The sequence below is a fragment of the Rhopalosiphum padi genome, chromosome 1, assembly GCF_020882245.1.
Source record: "Rhopalosiphum padi isolate XX-2018 chromosome 1, ASM2088224v1, whole genome shotgun sequence".
Classification (NCBI taxonomy): Eukaryota; Metazoa; Arthropoda; class Insecta; order Hemiptera; family Aphididae; genus Rhopalosiphum; species Rhopalosiphum padi.
The window spans coordinates 61354181-61377160 of record NC_083597.1 but is presented as its reverse complement, the minus strand read 5'-3'; the positions used below and the strand labels follow the sequence as shown (position 1 = coordinate 61377160).

The following is a 22980-nucleotide window of genomic DNA, read 5'->3' as shown; positions in this document are numbered from 1 at the left end:
CTTTCATATCTATGATCGCAGTTAATGTAAAATTTAAATCAAAATAGGTAGAACAATTTTGATAGTAAATTATTTTCTAATAGAATTCCTATTTAATTATTAAGTATATTTATTGTTGTGATTACCCACGGCGTCATACATACCAATTAAAAAATCGAAATAGTTTTATTATAGGTTAAATTTACGGCAAAATACGTATTAATCTTTGCATAGTACCTATTGGTAAATTATTAATAATTTTATTAAATTAAAAATATTTTTCTTTAATGGATATCGTTAAATAAAATTTTAGGTATTAATTTTTGTATGCGCAAAAATACAAACTATAAAAATAAAAAATAATAGTTTTACTTGAAATACAAAAAAGGAGTGTTAATGTATGTACTTTTATTTATGTAAAAGTATCTTAACAGTTATTAATGGGTTTGTAATAAAAACATGGCAGAATACCAAAAACAAAAAAGTGATTTAGTAGTTGAATCTGTTATTTTGATTCTCGCAAAAAAAAAACCTAATTGTTTGAGGGCATTCTTTATCACTACTTTAAGAAAATAAATAAAGTACGTAGTAACTGAAGTATGAAAGTGAAGAAATTGTGATCAATGAAAAATATTGTAAACCATCATATTTTATATTATATAGATTATTTATACAAAAAGTTATAATATTATACTATACATATTATACACTAATTTGTACACTGTTATTTTGTTTTCCAGATTTTAAGTATAACATAAAATATAATGACGTATTATTCATATAAAAATTAATTTTATAAGTATGTTTTTAAGACGTAATTTAATATCATTTGATTTTAATCTTAACATGAAATAATAATCATTTATTCAATTTATATGCTGTTATTACAATACTTGCTGCTTTAAAAAACTTGAATTCTAATTTTTTTAAATAAACTTTTCTTCGATATGTGTTAAATTAGTAAAACTAATAAAATTTAAAAACTTTTAGTATGGATTTTTGAAGCGATATATTTTTATTATTTGGTTTGGTTTTAATTTTTAAGTTTGAAAACAACATACACATTAGAGCTGTAGGCGCAAAATTAGAGTTTTGTTTATTCTTTTGAGTGTTAAATTTACAACATTACACAAATTTACACTAATAATATGAATAACAAGGGTGATTTATGTTTTGAATTTAGAATAATTGGTTGTTGAATGAAGACTTTCACGATGATTGCAAAAACTTGAAACATGCCAAAAAAAGAATTTTTTTTTTATTCATGCAAATTGATTCAATTGTGATATATTTACATTAAAATTAGTGAAAAATTCTTTGGTAATTTTTTGGTCATTGCAATTTGCAATAAACATTAAGCATTAACTCTATTAATTTAAAATTATGTAAATAAGTTTTGTCTGAATGATAAAGTATAAACCCACTTTTATTAAAGGAGCAGCTAAACAAAATTAAAAGGGAAATATTACGATTTAAAATTCTTGCATAATATATCTAATATAAATATTTTCAAAATTAAATAACATAACGTACGGTCAAATTATATGGTCTATAATAAAAATACTATATTATTATATTTTTCTATTTTTTTTCATAATAATGTTTAATGATCACCGAAAACAATTTGTTTGCTTTAATATAATTCTTACATTATTTATACTTTAATAATAAATTCGTCAAATTAAAAAAATAAAAATAAAAATAAAAATTGAAATATTTCGAGTTTCGTGTCCTTTTTTCTAATCACTAAAATTCTAAAAACGACATATTTGATATTATTTATTTCGTCGAAAATTATGCCGATAAGTAGCCGATGTTTGTCAGCAACTATAGTTTTATCAGCCATAATCAGTATTTATAAAATTAATATAATTACAAAAAGAAGAATAAATAATAATTATGAATATTAGTTATGTCCAATTGATCACCAATAAGGCAATAACACATTAATGTACTACTTTTGACTGTATAGTACGCCGTATTTTGTGTATAAAGATATCAAATTGTTTTAAATACACAAAATTCATACGTTGGGTAGATAACAGGGGCTTATTAACATATTACGTTTGAGAGTTGCTTTTATCAAATTTATGTAAATATTCTTTAGTGATAATTAAGTTAGATTGTTGTGCTTATGTTGTTTTCACTTTTTTGGTTTAAATGTATCACAAATAAAATAGATAAAAGTTATAAAATTGATTAAAGTATAGTAAAAAATGTATTATTTAGTATTTGAATATCTAAATTTGAAGTTGTAATAGCACTTGGTGTGCTGAAACATTTTTCGAGAATAAAAAAAAAAAAAAAATTTAAAGTTTTTAATACAAAAAAATAGGTACGAAATAAATAAAACAATTAATTCATCATGACGAAAATTTCTAACTGATTAAGACACATGAAATATTTCGAATTTTGTCTACAACTAAACATTGAAAAATACACTTTTTAGAAAAACAGTTGTTCAATTTAGCTCTACTAGTATTCAACTCAGTTTCTAAAAAACATCTACTCAGTAAAGAATTTTTAAAATTATACATTTTTTAGAATGTAATTTATCTTTGAAAAATGTTTTTAACATATTGGATAAAATATAGTAGTGAGAATGGAAAAAGACTGTTGTATACATTTGTATTCAGATAACCTGATTATATAGTAAAAATGTAAATCAACTTTATACATTAAATATTTTTAATTTAAGATTTTTTCATTGAAAAAAAGTGCTTATGTTTCCTGATAACTGTGGGCTATTACGTCATTGAAACTAAATTTATAAAAAAGTGTTTGAAACTGTCTTAACCCAAAATCAATTTACATAATATAACACGCAAGTGATAAAGAAACTGCTCATTTACAAGGTTCAACTTAGTTTTTTCTTGCTTGTCATTATACGAATTCCAAAATAATTTATTTCCCCTTAGGAATTCGATAAAATACGTTAATTATATTAACGTGCGCGCGCGCGCACACACACACACACACACAAATATATATATATATATATATATATATAATATACATAAACTTGTACCTATTTCATTAGTATATTGTATTATTATTACAAATTATTTCATATTATAATTATTACTATCATTATTAATCACTGTATCAAACTTTTTTTGTACATTGGACTACCATCCATTTTTAATAATGGATAAATTAATTATTTATAAAAATTGTTTTTATCACTTGGTTGTGATGTGTATAAATCGGTTCTAATAGCACGTATTTTTAAAATAATATTACGTTTGTATCGTTAAAACAGCGGTGGGTAGTACTCACTTTTCTCTTTGATTTGATTGACTCCACATGTCTCTGTGTCATCTGTCCAATGGTTTTACTTCCCCATAGTTCTCTACCCATAATCGTGTAGCATACAGCCATCACAGCCAATGGTATTATATAAGTGACACACAGAAATAATATGTTATATCTGTAAAGTGAAAATGCATTGTATCATTAACGTTAAATTGCTAGTCATATATGCAATTTATTTTGTATAATATGCAATTGTGAGTTTAAAAATTAAATCTAAAAATCAAAATCTAAAATTATTTATGCATTTCGTGATTTACTTAATATAATGAAACTGTTATTTTTAAGTGATTTAGTGTCTATATTGTATACCTACTCGGATAGCGTATTTGTTCAACCAAATTAATATATACGTACATTGCGAATGTTAATAGATTGAATAATTTTATTGGCTTTAATTTGCTTTAAATGTCACATTATTTTTATGAAACACAATAGTTTAGCTTGTTTATTGTATAAAATAGAAAAAATAAAAAAACATAATGAATTATTCAAACATTTAATCTATTGTAAGTAATGGCGAATCAATATAGTTAGGTATTTCATTGTTTTATTCATGTGAAAAACACCATTAGGCTTTGTGTAAACATAAAGTTTTCAACATGTACAATAATGTATAAACATTAAAAATATATTGAGTTTTGTTTTGAGATTAGACATATACATTACTAAAATTCAGATTTAGTTATATACTTATATGTAGAGCATAAGATACTCAAATTTATTTATTAGAAATGCAAGTATAAATAAGATTGAGTATACTAGTTTTATAATTATATCGTATTCGTTTGATGTTAGCTACTGTATGTTTAAGATTTATTATTTTAATGATTTTATTAGAATCAATAAACTGATTTCATTATTTCTATGAATCTACAATATTTTAAGTAGTTATCTTACTTCACACGTTTAGAACATTTATTTATTGAATAATATCTAAATTATTTTTATTTTGCTTGATTTTAAAACTGTAATGATATATTGTCCTCTAAAACTATTATACACTAACTAAATAGTCATATTTATATTTTATTTTGTCATAGGTATATGTATTTATATTATCATAAACTGATGTACATATTTTTATCTCGTCATAAGTTACAAATATTTATAAATTATAACTAATTTTTATGTTTTTATGTACTATACTTAAAAAAGAATTGTGATATTTCTTTCAGTATTAATTATATAATACTTATTTTTATTAAAGACACAGTAGGTAATATTGTTTATTTAATAGATATTTTAATATTATAGTATATATGTATTATACTATATAATTGTGGTGTTAGAAGTAATGTTAAGTTGTTTCTGTAAATACATATAATAAACATGTGTACATTAATTATTATTTCAATGGAATATAACCTGAATATTTTGTATACATAATATATTATATTTATTGTGAACAATTTATAATATCTAGTTCTGAGAAATTCTAAAGCCACTTAGGCGTATATCGAAACAAAAGTTCTCAAAATGTATACCTATAAGGATGAATACATCACATTATAAGCGGATTCCTACTATGTGTTTAGTGGTAAGACACAAATAGTTTTAGCTAAGTTGTTTACTTTAAAATTTTTTAAATATTATATTATGGTATACAATAGTGTGCGTGCTGAAAGAGCTTAAGCAAGAGTTTGAGCTGTACCAAAAAATGGATTAATTTATTTAGAGTATTATATATTTTTATATATAACTAAGTTATATCTATACATATAATCATTAGGTAAAGGATAGGTTTTTTTTTTCATTTCAGTTCACTTAATTCGGTGTCTAGAACAATTTTAGCTCTTTGTAATATTTAAAACTTTTCCACCTACAAGGGTTATAATTACAACGTATTAAAATTATTAAATTATGCGTACTTTACGTTTTTACTCTTTGCTACTAAGTACTATTTAATAGCCTAACTTATTTTTAAACTAAAGAATATACTACAAAAATTTCTCAGGAGTGTTTTACTTTTCAATTTTGTTGATTTTATACCTATTAGAAGATTTCCAACATAAAATGTACCTTAAAGTGATGCTTATGTGTTCACTCATTAATTCTATAGTAAATATAAGTAAGTGTAATGTAACAAGAATAATTTGATGTTAAAATAAAATAATTTAGATGAAAATAAGATAACGATTAAAATTCGCTTTTAGAATAGTAACATTTATTTGAAACTATAATGTTCAATATGTTACTTATATTCGTAAAGACAATTTTGCTAAAAGAAAAAATAAATCGAAATTTAGACGAGAAGTATATGAGTTATAAGTATTTAAAGTTTTGGTGAGCTGAGTAGTATACCAACATTTTGTGGGGTACCCCGTACAACTTTACTCCGCTCATTTAAACTTTAAATATATCTACTTGGCTACTTATAAATCACAGACTAGGTACTCATCAAATTTCGATTTGTATACATCGGAATGCTCCGAAAAAATTCTTCACAATATGATTGCAAAACAAGTATGGGGTTCTATTTGAATTTCTTTAAGTTGGCCCCAACCCCCCTCCCTAAAATGTATAAAAATTACTGATCATTTTAAATATTTCTAAATAAAAAAACTTTCTTATTAAACAATTTTTTCTATCATCAATAATTTTTATAATATAATGTCTGTAACATAAATTTTCAATCACTCTATATATAGCATGTTATATAGGTACTTAAATGCTTTTTATTAAAATTTGTATTGTAAGTTGTGTGTTTCATTACAGTAAGAAAGTCGTGTTGAATCGTTTATTTATCAAAGTCGGGTACTATTGTTCTGTTTAAAAAAAAAGGTCACAGTTGTTTTTGTACATCGACCAATTTGGTTTTGAATTTTAAAATATAATTCGGTTTTAGACAGGTAAAAGATTGAATTTCCAAATTAATGTGTCATCCCTTTTCAGTACTGTCCAGTATTCGGAAACAAAACATTTGTTTATGTCAATATATATATTATAAAATTCAAAAACTTTCCACATCAAAATATAGGTTTTACCTTTCTAAAAATAATACAATAGGAATAATTTATTATATGTTTTTATTGAACAAATAAAAAAGAAGAAAATATATTATGTATCTAATATGAATATAAAACAAAATTAGTCGAATCAGTCAAATGCATAAAAATATATTTGTACATTTCAATTTCTAATGCCGTACATTTTATTACTCATTTGAAATTTAATTTGGAGTGTTAAACTAAATTTTAAAAAAGTTAACGAAAAAATATCTTAAATGTCTAATATATTCGGTAAAAGTTTTTAAATTGTAAAGATAGTTTTTAAAGTCAATACAAATACTGTGATAATGTAATAGATAAATTAGAACTAATAAATAATTAAATCGTTGTAATTTGTTTGTCTTGATATGTTTATAATGATAACGAAACGATAATGGTAAAACACATATATCTAAAAATATATTGATTTTATTTTGTCTTTCATAAATAGGGTAAAACAGTGAAACTGTAAATTTTAAAAATAGGGTTTCTCGATAAATGATAAAAATGCTCACTAAATATCTTATCTTAAGTTTAAAAACAATATTGCATTTAGTCACCATGTAATAGTTGAGTGGATAACAACATGCTTTTGCGATAAAATAACTAAAAAAAAAATTTGAGAAGAAATCGCTAATACACCTTTGAAGTGATAGTACAGACGTAGAAAATATTGGATGAAGATTAGAAGAAACGAGCCGGTTATCTGTAGAAAATCATTTTATTTTAAATAAAATATTATTATGCACTTCATTTGAATAATTAATATTCATTCGGTTTCTATGTTATAATAATTTAAATTTTTATAGTGCCTATACATGTAAATTTATACATTTTGAGTGTTATGCTATAATATTTGATGTATACAGGCTTTTATTTATAATAATACAATTTTAATTACATACAATTTTTCAACATTTCCTCAAAAAAATAGCCTCGCATGTCCTTTAATGTTACGTATTAAATATTTAATCCATTAGATAACACGAGGAACGTGTTCCTACGAGTAAGCAATTACTGTGGTAAATCGATTACGGACCATATTTGATATCAATGATATCTATTCTATCGTGATATATTACACTTTCACCGTTTTACATTTCTAATATCCTTTATTATAACCTCCTATAACTTACTGAAGTCATACGAAACGTTTGGTTAACCAATAATGGTATTCGAATTACTGCCAAAACTTTGCACCCTGATATAATGGAATATTATTACCTACAAATTACTTTCTAGCCTTAGTTCTGTAATCTTGTAATACTGAGCAATATCAGCTTACGGTGGATTTTTCATTATTACGATTACGTCAAAAGTCATAATAATGGTTTCAGAAACGTTCTCGCATTCTTACATTGTTCAATTTTTATTTTTTCTTCATTCTACAACAAGAAGTTATAATTTTTATTTTTATCAAGTTATTTTAGATTTCCCTCATCACTCCATTTAGAGAAAATATATTATGTTCTTGTTTCGGATAAACTTTTATTAAACTTTTACTTACTGTTAGTAACCACTCTTTTAACAATGGTTTTTATTTTATTTTATTGATATAATATACTAATTTCTGACAAAAGTATTGTCGTAAAATATAATCACTAAAAAAAATAACAATACATTTTGTACACTAACGATGTGCATAATATAAAACAGATCGTGCGTGGCACTACTGTAGGGTAGTAATAGCGGCGATGGCGTAAGCACAAATGCTCGAAATCGTATCCGACACCACAAAGGCACAAAAGCGTCGTTTTTATTTTAAAAAAAACACCCGGGTACGTTGTGATAATAAATCGAATGCACAGAAGTCAGTATTGCCTGAGAGACGACGTGGCGTTACTTTTTTAAAAACTATTCTTATCCTTTCCTATTTAATTCCGGCCGGATAATGTTCCCTTCCCTATACCTTGTTTGTTTAACCGCGCTCTCCCGTCGCCGATAAATGACGACGACCGTCTACCATAACCATTACCGCTCGTTCGTGTTGAGTCTCTCTCGGCCCGCGTATTCGTTAAAATCTCATTAATATCATGCGAATCCACCGGCAACCCGTAACATGGTGTTCAGGTGGTTATTTACTCGAAAATACTACGACGAGTGACGTATTTAAAAGACGTCGTCGTGCGGCGACCAGTCGACGGTCGTTTGTCTATGTCGTCAACACCCATCACCGTCCCACCCAGAACGTTTTTTCCCGTCATCCACTCCAATTCGTTGTAGTTGGTTCAATTGGCACCCGAAATAAATATGCGTTTTTTTATAGGTTCACGTTGGACTGACGTACACCACGATCGTTTATATAATACACAATATAATATATTAACGGTCACAACGATATTTTATTTTAATGGCACGCTGACGCAGTATAATGTAGGTACAGGACTGACAGGATTTTTTTTTGCAATTTAACCGTGTTATACCACATTGTTTGTGCCGCGGGGAAAATTTCTCGCGTTTCAAAAATTAATTAAAACAACAAAACAATATATACACAAAATATCACGGAAGTTTCAGAGAAATATATTTATCTAGCTTTGAAAAAGCTTTCTGGTTTCTGCTGTTGAGCGGTTTGGTCGCAGCAATTGAAAAATAAATAATTTCAAACCATTGAAATAAAATTATTGATAAAAATTATTATTATAGTTTGTAGTAATCGTTGGAAATATTTCCATTAAAAAGTTACGATCATTAAACTTAAATATTTATCCGCTTACTATCAAATAAAAGTACATAATATAATATTATGTATATTGTATAAATTATTTATAATAAAAGCATATCTTTTCTCTGTATGAATTGATAATTTATCAACTTTACTCAAGATATTTAAATATTGATAATTATTTCTTTATTTATTAAACATTCGAAAGAGTCATTTTTAATTAACGAAGTTTGATAAAAAAAAAAGCGAATACTAGTAATAATAATGTTTGTTGTGTTTGTTTTGATTTAAAATGTCTGATACAATTCATTAATGGTATTTTGCTGTTTATTGTAAGGGCTGATATTTAAATATTAATTAATTACATTCTGTTTTGTTATTGTGATCATAATTAAAAAAATGATTTGTATTTAAACGAACGGGTTTACTGATTACAGCGTTGAATTTTCCTGAATCGTATCAGTACCCAGTAATCGTTATAAATCATTTTAAATGAATCCGAATTGTGTCGTTAGGACAGATGACAGTGTAGTATAGATAAATATGTCGTGATTTATATGAATGGTACTAACATGTATTCAGTTTTAGAATTCGGATACCTTCCGTCTGGCCAGAGTACGTAACACGCCCTTCTCAGTTCTCCATTCATGTACCTAAAATAAGTCACAAAATGATATTAGAAAAACATTAAATAAAGAATGTTTACTTAATATAATACGTAGGTTTTCAGCGTTATGAAATATATAATTAATATTTGAAATAGGTGTATTTCGTGGAATACAATAAAATATTAATTTGGTATTAGTAGGTAGTTGTTTATATGGCGTGTATGAACTAATATTATGGTAAATATTGGTAATATACACTAATTTATTATTAAGCCAAAGGCTGTTGAACCAAAAATAAAAAGTAATTCGGGTTTATTGGAACCTCAGTACGTTATACACTACAATTGTTGATACAATAATACTACAAACTATTTTGAAATTCTAATATGTACTTAAAAATATTAAAAGTATGGTAATGTTTAAAAATCATAAGTAGTAAGCAAACTTTGGTTAAGTTTCTAGATTCCAAAATAGTTACTGTTCAGGTATACTATAAACTGTAAAGGATGATTCAATCCAATTTGTTAATTATCTATATTATTATATTATGCTAAGTATATTATACAGACTAAATATATGTATATACAAAATAAGTAATGAATATGTTAAATATATTAAAATTAAATTCAAACCTTTTTGTTTTAATGTCAGAGTATAAAATGCACGGCATTGCTAGAAAAACACTTATTAGCCAAATGAGAATAAGCACCGTTTGTGTTCTCGTCTTTGACCTCCTATGTCGAAGTGGATGCACAATGGCCATGTACCTGATAAAAGGTTTATTAAAATTTTAGTTCCAAAAAACAAATTATGTAAAAATTAAATAAGTTGTATTTTATTTAAAAAAGTAATGTCGTTTAGTAAATTGATAAATATATAACAATAAATAGATTACATACATTTTATTACTTAAAGAACTTAATTTTTAGTTATGAAATACTTAGATATAAGTATAGATGACTTATAAAAAATGTTTTGAGAGATAACTTTAAACCGTTCATATTGCATGACTGTAGATATAGCTATGTAAAAATATTCTATTTAATATTTTTTAGAGAAAAATATAATAAAAATTACTAAAGTCAAAAAAGTTTTTTTTAATAATCTCTATTCTTCAACATTTCTTGATTTTTAAAACTTCTAAAAACTTTTAAATTCAATATTTTAAAATTCTGTCTAAGAATTTACTGCAAGAACCATTGTTTTATGATAGTAAAACACTAGAGCAATTAGTGGCTCTTATGACAGGTTGTAAATTAAAGTAAAACTCCACTAGAATTTGTCCATTAGCAGAACTTTATTAAACTTGGTAAAATCTTCATATTGTTTAATATACTTTAAGTTGTTACGTTTAAAAATCACTGAAATGTATTGTTTGAAAAATAATAATTAATTTAAAACAATTGTTCAAGGTTTTAAGTTTGATAATATCGAACATGAAAACAATCAAAGCATAAAATTCACTAATAATTAAATATAGTAGTTATAGGTAGGTATATAGATCACAATTGAAATAGTATAGAACGTTGGGTTAACTAAAGGATTTGTGGATATAGTATTTTCTTTGGGTAAATATAAGAAAGTACTAAAATAGTATATTTATTTAATATTTATGTATCTACATGTCAGATCGAGCCCTACAAGAATACAATATGAATACAAGTTCCATAATTTAATATTTAAGACAAACGAATAAAAATGTGCAATAAATAATAATATAAAAAATAACACTAAACATTAAATGTTACCTGTTGAAATAATATGTAATGACTAATGAACTATATATATACATGGATTTAGAAATCGTACTTTACAATAAATTATTATGTCATTAGATTCATAAAAATGTTAGTTATATTTAATTATAATTTTTAAAAATGTGTCCGTACTATATGATTCATGTTTGTTTAATGTATAGAAATAATAAGAAAATAACAATTATTCCTTATAATTTTAATGTAATTTAGTTTAATTTCCGCTAGCTAGTATAATATTTTTAAGTTTTATTCGTCAATTTTAAATTATGAAATTTTAAAACGTTTTGTAAACTGTTTGTTTATATAGTTTTTAAATATTTTTTAATTATTGTATTAACATACATTGTAGTTGCTTGTCTTATGTATTCATTTTATAAATTGATTATAAAAGCAAACGACTATGGAACGATTCTCCTATGAGTAATATTGTATTGGATATTTATGTTGTGTCGAGACGATTTTAGATTATTTTCCTACCCAACATTGACAAAATTATTTGTATTTTCTAAACACGGTAAAATCGAACGCTAATTAGTAATTTATTATTTATTTTATATGGGTGGTTAAAAGGTAAATATCTGTCGAAAATAGTGCGTAGGATTCTTGAAGCGAACCATTAATAACATTAATTCCCAAATATTTACTGTTGTTTACAAACACTCTTGATGCTTTGTGGATATATGATTGGTTCAAATTTATTATTATTATTAATTTATTTACAAAAAGGAAATCGGGTGGAAAATTCAATAGAGTAATGATGAGAAACATTGTGTGAAAGGATTTTTCCACTCGGGAAAGTATATAGTTCGGTGGTAAATACCGAGTTCAATAGCCTGACGTCACTTGTTCAAGAAAATTGATGATCTAGCGCACGTTGTCGAATAAGCATATTCATAAAGTTTAAAGTTATGATGGGTCATAAAATGGTAATAAGATTCTCAGAGGTGAAATAAATAAAGCTCACGCATATAACATATTATCATGGCCACAATATCACATGGAACACGGATTTTGGTTGTTGTTCTGCGATAGGTTAAAATAATTTATGATTGATTTCTAAATAGGTATTTTAATAATTTAATATGAATTCGATAATTATTTGTACAAATTTAATATATTTAATTAATTGTTCAATTTCAATAATAATTTAATTTGTACGCTCGGAAAAATGTACATTATTTTTCACCAATAACTTACAGTGGATACGGAGTAGATTCAAGTGTAATCTATTTATTTTGGATTTTATTTGTTATATTTGTAACGAGTTATTATTAATTGCTATAAAACATAAAAGTATAGATTGAAATCTTGGTGCTTTAATAATACTGTCGAAAATTATTATTTATAAAAAATATGTTCATTAAAATACAAATTATTTGTAAAGCACTAATATAATATATTTTATGTAAGTACGTTATAATATTATATTAATATGTAATATCTAATAGGTTTTAAATGGGATGAAACAGTTAACTACCACCAATAAAAGCACATACAGCTGTCACACACTAATTTAAAAGTCAAAATTCGTTACTAGGATAAGACAGGGAACCCACACACGCCGCTCACACAGTACGCGTTCAAGTAGCAATAATATAACTCGATAAATTGGAGATAAACCATAATCGAAGTATTTATTGGAGGTCCTTATACAGGGCCCGATTAAAGGTTTTGCCATCCATAGGTTATAATTAATACATTTGTCATCTAATTCTATGTAGTATATACTGATATTTTACTCTAATAATACACTATTAAAATGTTGTGCCAAAAATAGGTCAAATTCAGATATTTATTCTAATGATTCATGACATAATAAAACATCTATTTTATTAACATAATATTAACTAATAATATTTGGCCCGTTATTGTCACTTATCATCATGTATATTTTCACAGCTCGCATATAAAATAATACTTGTTATAAAGTTAAATTCAGATACGGGTTCTAGTGTTCATTTTGGAGTGTGACTAAGTATGAATACACACACATACGTGTTTATATATATAATATTTACATAACTACGACTGTAATTTATTTTGAACATTTAATATTGATATTGTTTCATAATATCATAATGCATTCAAATTACTTGTGCTTATACATATTTTTAAATAATGTTTTACCATAAAAAACACGCTATCTTGTTGCCGTCGTAGGCTGCGGCCTAAACAGCCTAAGCTGTAATACGGTCTTGGTCTTATAACCATTTATCGGCATCTAAACGTGCGCTTTTCATGTTCTTGATTCTCGATTCTATTTGTTTTTTTTCATCAGCTTTCTTAACAAGTAGCACAGTCTTCTATAGATTTATTAAGTCGTACACAGTCATATAATGTATAATATTATACGATGCGTTTAAATTGTTTGTCAGTGTTCTCCCAAAGATTGGTTTCTTAATAAAGTATTTTACTGTTTTATCCTGTGTAAATTTCTATGTAGTTTGGTGAGTCTAGATAAACATTTTGATTATTGTTATATGATATTAACAGTATTTTAGAATGTCTTGATTTTTTTTTATTAGTTTTTGAATTTTTTTATCATTTGTATACATTTTTAAGAGAAGGAGTGTTCATAAAATTAAATTAATATAAAATATAACCGTTGGAAAATAATTTTTTGAAATTAAATTAATTTTATCATAGTAAGAAGTAAAGATTGTGATGTTCATAATTATGTGATTTTTTAAAATATTTTTATTCTTATAGATAATGGATAAAACTTAATATATAGCTCTTTCCTGCTATTTATTTAAACATAATAATGGGACCTCACTGAGCATCGTGTATGTAGTTCTCATATGCTTAGGGCTCGAGTCCAAAGGGTTTCGAGAAAAAAAGGTGGGAGATTCATCTTCCACCCACATCATATACGCAATTGTATTTAATATTTATTATTTATTTTGATAAATAAAATACTATCACTTATCAGTTATATTTATGTTTGGACGACACAGTGTAATTGTACCAGCACACACACATTTTTATACGCGTATATAAAATAAATATTAGGACGATGATGGATTTCATCCAAACGTAGCGGTACTCGGTGCAGCAGGTCGTTTTTTTTAAATTACTAACTATTTATAAATTATCACGAACCATTAACTGTTTATAAAACATTAAAACGAAAATCAATGAAAACCCATCAACATATTATTACTGTTATAATATGTATAGCTATTATTATTGGTTATCATTGATAATTTATTAATATTGATTATACGTTATGTAATTTACTTTAGTAAATATTACCTATACATTAAAATGAAGTAATATACTATCATAAGAAGAGCTTAAGATGGCTGAAGAATAGCTAAGCTCTCCCCCTATTTACGCCCATGCTGAGTATGCTCGTGTGGGATCCTACAAAGACTTATCTAACAAATGGTTTTCTTAATATTAATATGATATTTACACAGATCTTGAAAAACAAACAATAATTTGAATATTAATTCAAAACGAATTTAATATTAATATGATTAACATACAGTTAAAATAATATAGCATTAAACATTGGTAATAAACTAAAATCATGATAATATTTTTATAGGGTTTACTGTTTTTGAAGTAACCATTTATTTAAGCATATCTTAAGGTTTAGAAATTTTTCGTTTTGAATTTCTGTGGGCAGATAATTAAATGTATAGGTCCTTACGTATGAGTACGACGATTGAGTGGTAGTTTTTATTGTTCTAGGAATGATATTATTGTTAGTATTTACCATGTGTTTATTGTGTGATTAGGTGCTTTTGTTAAATTATTTTTGATTATAAAATTAATTATTGTTTTATAAAAAAGATTTTTGATTGATAATGCATTAAATTCCATAAACATATTATTTGTATGAAATAGTAGTCTTTATTAAAAATAATCAAATTATGTTGTTTTGTACTATTTGTAGATGGTGTAGGTTTTTTGAGGCTGAATAGATATTTTTATAATACTAAAGCATATTTTTCCTATTTGATATTCAGTAGGAGTTAGTCATTGATTTATATTATTCCTCGTAACACGTTATTTTATATCGCATCATTATACTCATTGTTAATATATTTATATATCCAAACCTATTATTATTATTTACCTTAAGCTTCTGTGTACTTCAACAATAATATTAAGGTAGGAATATAATATAATATATATCAAGGCCAATGTTTATTACGACCGATGCCAATAATTGTTTTTCTATATAATAATTGTATTTTAAATTTCTCAGGCATCATACATTTCATTTCTTCGATAAGTTATTCGCTTAATAGAATTTTATACAATTTATTTTACGACTGATATAATTTTATTATTTATAACTTTTTTAGCGATACTCAAACACGTTTGGTGTTAAATTTCAATAAATTGAAATTAATGATTTTTTGATTGATTTTTTTTCTCATAAATATGCTCTTTTGGCTTCTTTGAAATACAGTTATATATTTTGAATACAAATCAACGACAAACAAATATTAATAAAACTGAAAATAGTAAAAAATAATCAAGAGGTTACAACTTACAATTAAAACTAGAATTATAGTGTCATGATATATATTTTTATAATGACGACCCTTATGTATTGTGAGCTTAAAAAAATTATACTAAAAAGTTTACACCATCAAGCAATAACTATTATAATAATATTAATGTTGGAATGTATGTAGTTAATTAATATTATTTACCAACTTTATAAAATACAACGTCCCCAATGTAAAATGTTCCCTCGAGAACACTTCATTTGGTTACTGAACAGAGAGATTTCAGAGTTGGAAAGTTATTGAGAACATTTTTGGCTATTCAGTAGAATATTTTAATGATAATAAGATCCAGGAAAACTTTTCTATTCGAAACTTTGAGATGGCTAAGATAACAATGAAAGTAAATCGGCAATTTTATATTAACTAATTGAAATTCAAAATAGTTTTTTTAGCAGATTTAATCAATACATTTTTAGCGATTTGGTAGCTAAAATTTTAGCCATAGATCTAACCTAAATAAAATCTGAGAATTGATCAAATTGTAAATACTACGCTTAGGTTTATAGCATATTTCAATATGTAATATTCGCATAAAGAGCGAATAAATTTAATTAAATTACTTTTGGTACTATTTTATTGTTGATATTTAGTAGGTTATATACACTGTTTTAATTTTAAATATTTTTTTTTCTTAAAATTGACTATTTAATTATTAGTTTTTATTTGATAATTTATAAAATACACTTTTTATAACTTTTTATTATAACTTATTAATTAATAACTATTTGGTGAAAACTTTTGTCTAGAATTAAATTTTTATGCACGAATTCTTAAATTATTTCAATTAAAATAATAATATATAAAGAAATAAGAAGATTTTTATTTTTATTAACAAATATATTAATTATTAATAATTAATCAATATTATATTAAAATCTTTAATTACAGATTTAGTTAACCTGTATTTTATAACAAGACTTTTTTTTTTAAGTACGATAATTATTTTAATAATATTGTATACTATTTAAAAGAAGAAAAATATTTCCTTATTATTTATGATAAAAAAAAAAAACTAAGAGTTTATAAATAGAAATACTTATGTGTTAAGTCCATCATTTGCTCAAATTTTAAATTTTAATAGTATGTATGGCTTATTTTTAAACGTCAATTTTTTTTTCAATTTGAATTCTTATTCAATAAATATTTTACTATATTATTTTAAAACTAATAATTACATATTATTTTTTACATTATTTAAGTATACTTTATTGTATAGCGATCATCCAGGAGCATTCAACGCATATACTGTAAGACGGCGTAATGTATAGGCAAAATTAGTGTAATTACTTCCTGGATGACATTATTTACGTAGGAGAATTTTTATAATTTTTAATGTTTTTAATAGTTAATTCTTTTTTTTTTGTTAGTTTCAAGATTCTTAATTTGGTATGTTATTATTAATATGTTCAATGCAATACAGTATACGGTTTAATTTAGTCAAATAATATTATGATCAACGTACCAACGTTGATGCATTAGTAACTTATGTAAATTAGTTTTTTTTCTTTTATATCGTTAGTATTTAGAAATATTGTTTTGGTCCAGTTCTAGTAAATAATCTAACAATTTCATTCATTTTTTCTTGAATCTTATACTAATAAAAATGATAGATCAGATTATGTTTCAAAACAGGTAATTTTAATTTCTCAGTAGTCAAAGAACATTTGCTAAAATGGACATAGAGATTCAATTGCTTTCGTGCTTTCATTTTTTAAATACTATTGTTTAATATAACGTAAAAAATTATTTGTATTTTTAAAATAAAATCATTATTAACAATCATTATATAATTATATTTTTAAAAATATAAATGGCACTTAGTATAATTCAATAAAATAATAGAGATTAGAAAGATATTAGATATAATATAATTCACCTATAACTTTATGTTGTAGTATTGTTAAACTGATGTAATATTGTATATTATATTATAATATCAAGTGGTTTTTTTAATTTTATTATTACTAAAATATTTTTATTTTATCATTGTTTGAATATTATATTACGTGAAATTTGAATATTTTATTATGTTTAAATATCCATTTTGATTATTATATTTATATATAGTCCTAAATTATGATATTCTTAAATTTTATCGTGTTCTTATTAGAAATATAAATAATGGAAATATCAAAATATACAACCTTAATGTTAATACTACTTATATTTATTATGATCATTGATGTAAAATTCATTTGATTCGTAATGTAATATTTAGATTTACAAAGAAAAGTTAGGTAATAAATTGTTTGATATGTTTATTATTAAATCATGAATTTTATTCAAGATATTATATTATATATATGTACTACGATTCTGATTAAACGATTTTGATGTGGTTTCGACTGATTGGTTGGAATAATATTAACTTCTATAATTAAATTAAAATGTGTTTGCTTCATTGTTACGATACATTCATAACAGTAACTAGTAAGTGACTTTGATCAATTTTAATCATTAGTATATAAATTTTCACATAATTAAACTTCCTTTATGTTTTAAATATATTTTACAAACCTAAACTTGTATTACAATAAAATAAAATAATATTATTTGTCAGTATTCAATTAATTTTAAATAAATATATGATAAGTAACGGTTTTATGAAATACTCTTGTTCAAACTTAATCATTTTTAATCAACTAACTCTTTAAAAGAATATAATATTTAGTTGGAACTTATAAGACGTATATTGGAAAAGTACTCGTGTAAACACTGATTACTTTATTAATTTAAATTAAAATGTATTGCTAAAATAATATCGTAGGATTTTCATGCGTGTTCTTGAAATCATTAATATAATCTTTCTTTAAATATTTATACTAATATTTAAAAAACTTTTCTTGAGATTTATGTTATATTTATTAAATGATATATCAAAATACAATAGATAACTAATTAGTTATAAGAAGTTATATCAATTATTTTAAAAGTAGTTTGAAGAATACCAAATATTTTTAATTATTGATTACCTCTATGAGTTGAGAAATTTAATTTAAGTATGATAATTCATAACTTAGTGTAATATAAAAACAATACGAGTACCTACAATAATAGTATTATTATGACAAATAGCAAATTTAGCAATAATAATGTTTGAAAAAAAACGTAATATTTATTTAGCAATGGATATTTTATTTATTTTATTTTATGTGCACATTTGACATTTTTATTAGCTATTTAAATAGATTTATATATGGAAATTCAATCTCATGTGCTAATCGTTATGTATACAATATTATATGAACATAACGGACAATAGTTATAATATAAACAGTTACTACAATAGTGAATAAAGGTAATGGCATATTGTTAAAATGTTCAACTGTAACTTTAATCCTAAAATAACTTTGTTCAAAATAAAATTATATTATATCTACTCAGTAAAAATAAAAAAAAAGCTATTGAATTACGTATTCTAAGGTTTGCTGGAGACATTTGTCGTACAAATATTTTATTTTCGAACAAATTCTCTTTACACTTACTCCAGTTTACAATAAAATGTAATATGTATGGTATTTATTTATTTATTTTTTAACAATAATAATACAATGTACGCTCAAACTTCAAAACATGTTATTAGACATAAAATGTAGTGGGTAGTAAATATGGATTAAATATTGAAAGTATTAGGTATAACGTAAAAAAGAAACACACTTTTACATAATAACAACCTTAGTAATATGATGCAGATGAAAACGGTTTAGTCATGGCGTGACGTAATGACACATGGCGACAAATATAAAATGGATAAAGTATGAAAATGGGATTGGGTAGTAAAATTATTTTTGATACCCATTGATCACGAGAGAAAAATATGTCACGGAGTATAATAAGAGTAGGCTGATTGTAAGGCACGGGCAGCTATAATAATATGAATATTGTTATTTATTGTTGACTTATTGAGAACCTAATAATATGTGCGTGCAAGATGAGATAAACAATAATATCAGTTGAAAACCATATATTGAACTTTTTATCAAAAAAGGTACTAATATTTAACAAAATGTTATTTCAGTAATATTTTTTTAATTTTTGAACATAGAAAATAATTTAAAAATATATAAAATATGTGGTAACATATTGTGAAACATTCATAATTTTATGTAAATAATGAAAAATTGACAATATTTGGCTTATATGAATTTGATATAAAAAACATAGTACATAATTAAAAAGGTAGGAAAGTGCCTACTATTCTGTTGTACATTAGGTATCGAGTGGGTCACTATTATGGGTTTGTTAAATTTGAATTTTATGATATATCATTGTATAGCGTATACGAAAATCGATTTTGAGCGGAGACGGTCTGTCAGCCTATATCATTAAGTACATTTTGTGATGTATTTTGTTATGATGCAGCTATTAAAGCCATTTATTTTACTTTTAGTATTATGGTAGGTTGATATAATTTTTTTTCCGAAAATATTGCATTTATTATATTATTAGTATTAATTATTGTTGTGGACTGTAACGTTTATTTTAATGTTGGTTCTCGAATAGGAGTAATTAGTTTTAAAATGTAACGCACCTTATTTCAATCGCAAAATATACTTTATTCTTTATTACAATTCCGCAAGACGGTGCCGATTACATCGATCGTACGTGACTGACACAAAAGTCATACAATACAATATTATAAGTAATATAATAATAATAATGTGTTACCGGGATCGTTCCGCATTGCGTCTTTATCAAGACCGAACGAAACCGACACAAATTACAAATTATAAATACAAAATAATAATAAAATAAATTAATATAATACCATGCGTCAACAATTATTATAATCATATATATATTTATACTGTTATGTGGTACCTAAGTAAAAATAAAAACTTCGTCTATTCTCTGATACGGTGAAGCAGTGACAGTAGCAAACAGAGGAATATTAGAAAGTTTAGATGTTAATTATATTAGATAACACACTTAGTTATACTGAGTACAGTTTAATGTACATCGAAATAAAATGTTAATATAATATACTTGTGTATTTACTTCACCGATGACCTATAGTAGCAATACAGAAGCAAGTTATGATACGATATTGCTCTGGTACCTACATGCAATTGTAGCAGGCCGAAAGATTATATTTTTATGATTATTATTTATTATACATTTCATTAAGCTATCAAAATGTAAATAGTTTTACTTATAGGGCGGGACTTCGTGTTAATACAGAACGAATGTAAGATGACACCGGAATGACACACTTGTTAAACTGTCTTGGATATACATATGTGTATTAGAATAATAAAATATAAATACTGCAATGGTATTTCATATTATTTCAATACCGTATAATACCAGCTTACATACTCGTATTATGTTTGTTTGTTTTTCCTGATAATAAAAGAAAGTACTTACTGGAGATTTTTAATTATGACCTGTTTAAAATACAAACTAGGTACAATTTTCTATCCAAAAACCACACCCTATTTTGAAAATTGAAGTATTTTTTACTTCCTTAAAAAGGGTTTACAGATACTAAAAAATAAATACAGACATTATGAAATCAATATATTCATCAAACTGCACAGAATTTAAAAGTACTTATAAGTTAATATTATAACTTATCTATAATTATTAGATAGTTGAATTTTAATAAACTAATTTTAAATTATATACTTATTCCATGTACAGTGTAAAATAAGTATTTTTTAGTATTTTGAAATATTTAAAAATTAACTCTTTTCGCCACTGTACCTACATAATATATGGCGGTAACCCAATATTGGTTAAGATATATTTGAAAACATCATACCTAATGAAAAAATATATAGTATGACGTGTACAACTGTCGTCGTATGTACCGATTTAAAATGGATAATATTGACATGTACGATGAACACGTGTGTGTTCGTACAACTTTTAAAGTAATAAGCTGAAATAGCCGTTTGCGATGAAAATCTGTTAGACATGCTTAATATTATCAAATTAGTTGATAGTAAACAGTTGTAACTGAGGTAATAAGTCGTAAGTAGCTGGCAATAGTTCTGTTGCAAGTCCTCGCGGGTACTAGCGTTCCCATTGCAAGACTGGTTGCAATAAAAAACGTGATTGTCGCAGGGCCGAAAAGTTGTGTAACAGTAAATGTCACAGAAGAACAACATGTACAAATAAATAAATAATAATAATATTGTTGCTCTTTTAAACAAATTTTACATCATCTTTCAATAAATGTTATTTAGGAATTTAGGATTCACGTACATATATTATGCTCTAAAACAATAGTTACTCGTGTATTTGATTATTAACGTTAATAACGATAATTTCCACATTTATAGGTTAATAACGTTAATAACCGTCGAATAATGTTATTTTTTGTTTAACGTCATTTGTCGTAACATATATTAACTGCAATTATTAACAATGGATTAGGTCCTATACAAATAATTTATACATGGTAATTGCAGGAAAATGTTATTTGTCAAGTTAAATAATACACGTTTAAAGAGCTCTTCAGTTATCTACGAAATAAAATACTGATTTATTATGTAATTTATTCTGTTTTATATAAATTATGAATATAAAATAAATATATGTTATGTTATTTTGATATTATTGATGCTACTCTGAAATATGTCGATTTAAAGCATTATATCAAGTAATAGATTTTAATGTTGTGTTTTCGGCTAATTCTCTGTAACCGGATTTTCAGATTTATTTATTCATCGTGTATCTACACAGTATACACTATACATCTGGAATGTACAACTCTCGATTTTTTGTATTTGGCCCATTCTACAATTTCAATTTATTTTATATTATTTAAGTGTTTATCTGTATTTTATTTTATTATGTTTTTTAACATTAAAACATGTTATAAATATAAAAAATAAATGTTAAACTTCATTGACTTTGTTTTTGTTTCCTATAATTTTTTCGCTTGCTATAGATTTTAAAGTTATAACAATTGACCCTTAAGGCCTTAAATAACTTCGAATTGCGCATCCCAGCTATATAATATACATAATTGCATAAGATTTAAAATATATTTCTCTCAATAATAATAACAATAATGAAATATTAATGAATAAATAAAATTCTTAAACTGAATTGATAGTAGTCGAAAAAATTGAAATTTAATGATTAGTTTTTAATTTTCATATCCACGATAAGTATATTATTTGCTCATAT

The 22980-nt window shown here is 24.5% G+C and overlaps 1 protein-coding gene across 3 annotated transcripts in view; it reads right to left on the bottom strand.

Moving 5' to 3' along the window:
* Window positions 1-22980, bottom strand: part of LOC132917969 (tachykinin-like peptides receptor 86C) — a 109881-nt gene that overhangs the window by 3428 nt on the left and 83473 nt on the right. For all 3 annotated transcript variants that reach the window (XM_060978994.1, XM_060978992.1, XM_060978993.1), the window contains 3 exons: window positions 10187-10321; window positions 9519-9599; window positions 3259-3409 (listed from right to left, as the gene is read on the bottom strand). In XM_060978994.1, the coding sequence (XP_060834977.1) occupies window positions 3259-3409; window positions 9519-9599; window positions 10187-10321 (367 nt within the window). The remainder of the gene's footprint in view (window positions 1-3258; window positions 3410-9518; window positions 9600-10186; window positions 10322-22980) is intronic.